This window comes from Egretta garzetta, unplaced genomic scaffold (assembly GCF_000687185.1).
Source record: "Egretta garzetta isolate BGI_Z169 unplaced genomic scaffold, ASM68718v1 scaffold202, whole genome shotgun sequence".
NCBI classification, from domain to species: Eukaryota; Metazoa; Chordata; class Aves; order Pelecaniformes; family Ardeidae; genus Egretta; species Egretta garzetta.
In genome coordinates this window covers 722,072-726,048 of record NW_009258891.1, presented here as the reverse complement: position 1 = coordinate 726,048, position 3,977 = coordinate 722,072, and the positions used below count along the sequence as shown (strand labels likewise).

The window sequence follows — 3,977 nt, the reverse complement described above, 5'->3', positions numbered from 1 at the left end:
GGGCTGCAGCCGCTGCCGAGCGAGCAGCGCACGTGCACGCCGGCGAGGGGTTTATGCTTTGATGGGTCTTTTTTACAGCAAAACCCCATGGGATGACAGGAGGCGGAGGAGCGGTCTGTGAAGGAAAGGAAGGTTGGTTGACAAAGAGGTGGGAAACAACTGAAAAGCTGCCGTTCGAACGGGCACAGTAAGCTGGGATCGCGCGCTCTCCTTGGCTTCCCTTCTCCCTAACCAGTATCCCACGCACAAACGCAGGGGTTTGAAGGACCCCAATGAACAGCTGGATAAGCCTGAACACAAATCAGGGTATTTCCTATGAAAAACCAACTGGGTCAGCGTAAATAGGACTTAAAATAAAAATGTCAGTCCTTGCTTTCACCCTCACCCTTCCAATCCTGCCGTTCATTTGCTCGCTGACACGCGACAGCTTTCATGCCACGGGTCACCTGCGGCACCCTTGGACCTGACTACGTGAATGGTATTGGTTTTGAGGAAGAGAAACCTTGAGCTAAAACAGTTTGGTGCCAAACTTGTGATGAAAAGGTACCCACCGCCGCAAAAACGCTGCCGAATAAGGGGACGCCCTGAATCGATGGCACAAGGAATTTCAGTTTCCACTTTCTAGCAGCACCCTCGTTAAAGCAACTGAAAAGGCGGAGCTCGCAGCGTTTACCCCGGCTATTTCTGCATTGGTGACTCGAATTCTGGGCCGCTCTGCTGCGGCACAAGGAGTTAAGCGTCTTCGCCTGGGGAGGCTCAGGGGCAAGAGGACGGTGCTGGCCTTGCCCGTGGTGGTCACGCACCAACAGAATCTCCTCGGCCGGCCTTTTGCCCCCCCGCCCTATCCAAGGAGTTTTGCCTTTCTCATGGCTTGTATGAGCTCACTGCAGAGCGCTCGCCCTTCTCAGCTGCACGCCTGGGGAGACCCCACCGATTAAAGGTGACCCCCCAGGCAGTATTACCGTAAGGCCTAAGGAGGAAGGCTCGACGCAGGCAGGGGGAACGCCACAGCCAGCGCCTCTGCAAACGCCATCGGAACGCAGCCCTTCGGCACCGGTACCTTAATAAATAAAACCTTTGCTTTGCCTGGTTCTCGGAGAGGATTTTTCCGCGTCCGCATGCGTGAGGCTCCCTGCCGGCTCGGCTGCTCTCGCACCGCTGCTCAGCTGGGAACGTTTAGAGTCTGCTGGTCTGCTGGTATCAATCCTGACTGGATGGCAAGATAAAAGTCTCCAGGATATCGCATTCCTCCCTGGTTTCTTACGGCTGGTGGCACCCTGCGGCATGGGCTGCTGTTGGGGTGGGCACGGGGAGCGGGCGGGGGGGAACACAGACATGGGACAAATCCATAGAAAACTGCACTCCGTTATTTCTCTTGCTCATGGCAGAACTGCTTTGTCTTGGGGAAGGAGTTAACCCCGGTACTTTGCTTTAGCCTGCAGTAAATCCTTCCCTCATTACCCTTTTAAGGCACGGGCTGTTTCCATAGCCCAGACAGCACCAGGAGCGTTTCCTACACCGACCGTGAGCCGACGCTGCTGCGCCCCCCGTCCGGCTTCTCCCACCTCGATGCTCGGGAGCCGCAGCTGGCATCACCGTGACTGCAAGGGCCACCAAGATCCCCGTGCTCACGTCTTTGCTTCCACCGAAACCCTGCTGCTGTGAGAAGCTGAGGAAAGCTCCCGGCCCTCCCGTTCCCACCCAGCCCCTTCCCACACCCCCTGCTGCTCCTGTCCCACCTGAGAGCTCCCACTGCATCCCCCACCTCCCAGGGGGCCCCCCGGGCCCCCCCCATCCCACCGTGGCTACCGACAGAAACCCAGCACCTCCCGGTAGTTCACACCAAAGCAGGCAGGCGTGCGCTGTGAACGCGGCGGTCACGGCTCTTGCGACATCTTTGTCACTTGTTCATGAGCCTGGGTGTGTAAGGGGGGGGAAATGAGTCAGTCCGTGTACGCCGCCCGTGACTGGTCTTAAAAAGCTTGGGTTTTGAAAGAAATGAAAACATTTTCAGCTTTCCTCTACGAGCGAGAGCACGTCTGAAAGGCTCCCCACCTGCTGGTTACCAATACCGTGGCAATTTACTGAGGAACGGTAAGCGCAGCTGTAAAAACGATGAAGAAAGTCCATCGAGCACCCAGGGGATGGTTTGAGATTATCTAAAGGCTCCCCAGGGATACTCCGATTGCAGACGGGCAGAAAGCACAGACATGGGCTCCTGGGTTAAAGAGTCAAGAGCCCAGGGGCAACCAGCAGCCACCAAAGCTGCCGAGGTTAAACCCTATTTAGGTGTTCCGGGCAGCCAAGGTCTGTCGCTTCACAGGAGCAGACAATGCCCGTCCGATGCGGGCAAACACCACTGCTCGGATTTGTTTAATGCTGACATCTAAAATTAGCTTGCCTTCTTAAAACTAATTCCTCTAGGCTTTGACTCCGGCACAGTAATATTTCTCGATGGCGGAGGGACTGCCCGTGTACCGGCACGGACCCGGAGAGCTCCGTGACACCTTCCGCACGGCTCCGGAGCGCCTCCCAGTACTGTTAGAAACTGTCCCCAGCTTCCAAACATGTGGAACGTGTCCAGAGATGGGGACACCAGCTCTGGTTTGGGGAGAATTAGTTAACTACCTCAACCAGCCTCTGGCTACAGGTGGGCTTCTTCTTTTTGTCTTTTTTTGTTATTGTTGTTGTTGAAATTATTAAACTACAGCTGCGGTCAGCACAGCCCCAGGGCGAAGGCTGGAGAGCAAACCTGGTCTCACCAGCAGCATCGAAGCGCTCGCGGGAAGAGCGCAGCGTAACGAGCTGCTCAGGTTTTCCCTCATTTTCATCAGCGAGGTTTTTTTCCAGCCGCAGCCTACCGGGAGAGCGATGTTTTTGTGAAAAGCAGAGTAAAGGAGACGCTACCATCACCGCCCTACCGCCGCTAATGCCAAGAGCCCCGGCGCAAGGGCTCCTGCAGCTTGCCCCAAACCTGTGGCTGCAGAGGCACCTTCCTGGCTTTCCCATCCTCTCTGCAAAGCAAACCGCGGCCGCGGGTCTGCGAGGGCTGGAGAATGAGGTGCCAGCGCCGGCCTCTGCCCAGGGCACGTGCCGAGCAGGTCGCCGTGTTAAGACAGAAAGGAAAAGGCTGCTTACTCTGAGCGTCTTTGCAATCGGGGAGGGAGAGGACGGGGGAGAATCTGGCTGAGCCTTCCTGCTGCGAGTGTATTCCTTGCTCCTGGTGTACAAGGACGACATGGCCTCTCGGGCTGGGGCTCTCCGAGCAGCAGTACCGGTCTGGCTCTCCCGTCGCTCCACGGCGCTGGGCAGGTCCTTCTTCCAAGGTCAGAACAAACTAATTAAACTATTCACAGCTCTGGTAATTAAACCCTGCTGGTTAGGGGGTATAATTTTAGGCATTAATCTGCTGCAGGGAGAGTGGAGGCTCCACAACGCTTCTTGTCCAAGAAGAAGAAGAGAAAGTGTCGAGCACTCGCTGTGCTCCGGCGCTGGGCGTTGCTCCGTGCCAGCCTCACCGGCCGGGCCCCGTCCCAACTTCTCCGCAAAAGGACATTTCCCCTCGTCCAGAGCGCGTGCCGCAGGACCAGAGCGATCTCCCCGAAATCTGCGGGAGGCAAAACCTCCCGGCTCAAGAGACAGAGAACCGGAAAAGCGGCCGGGTTTATCTAGACGTGACGCTTTTGCCAAAAAAAGAAAGAAAAGAAAACCAAACTCTGTTTCACTCCAGAGTGCCGCCGCGAGCTCTCTGCCGTCGCTGAGCAGAGCTGCATGCTTTAAGCGCAAGACGAAAGCATAAATCAGGAAGAAGCGCTGGTTTGGGAAGGGGCAGTCCAGATGAAGTTGTGTTTTGTTCCGTCCTCCTCCTCCTCCTCCTCCCGGGCGCCGTTACCCACGCGCAGGCTTCTCCCGGCCCTCCCCACCGCTGCCTTCTGACATTCCCGATCCTGACTCGCTCCGCGAGGCATGCTGGAGGG

At 56.7% G+C, this 3,977-nt stretch overlaps 1 protein-coding gene across 1 annotated transcript in view; it reads right to left on the bottom strand.

Moving 5' to 3' along the window:
• LOC104122002 (protein phosphatase 1 regulatory subunit 12B-like) overlaps nucleotides 1-3,240 on the bottom strand; it is a 33,240-nt gene extending 30,000 nt beyond the window's left edge. The window contains exon 1 of the mRNA XM_009634075.2: nucleotides 3,139-3,240. Within this exon, the coding sequence (XP_009632370.1) occupies nucleotides 3,139-3,240 (102 nt within the window). The remainder of the gene's footprint in view (nucleotides 1-3,138) is intronic.
• Nucleotides 3,241-3,977: the final 737 nt, after the last annotated feature.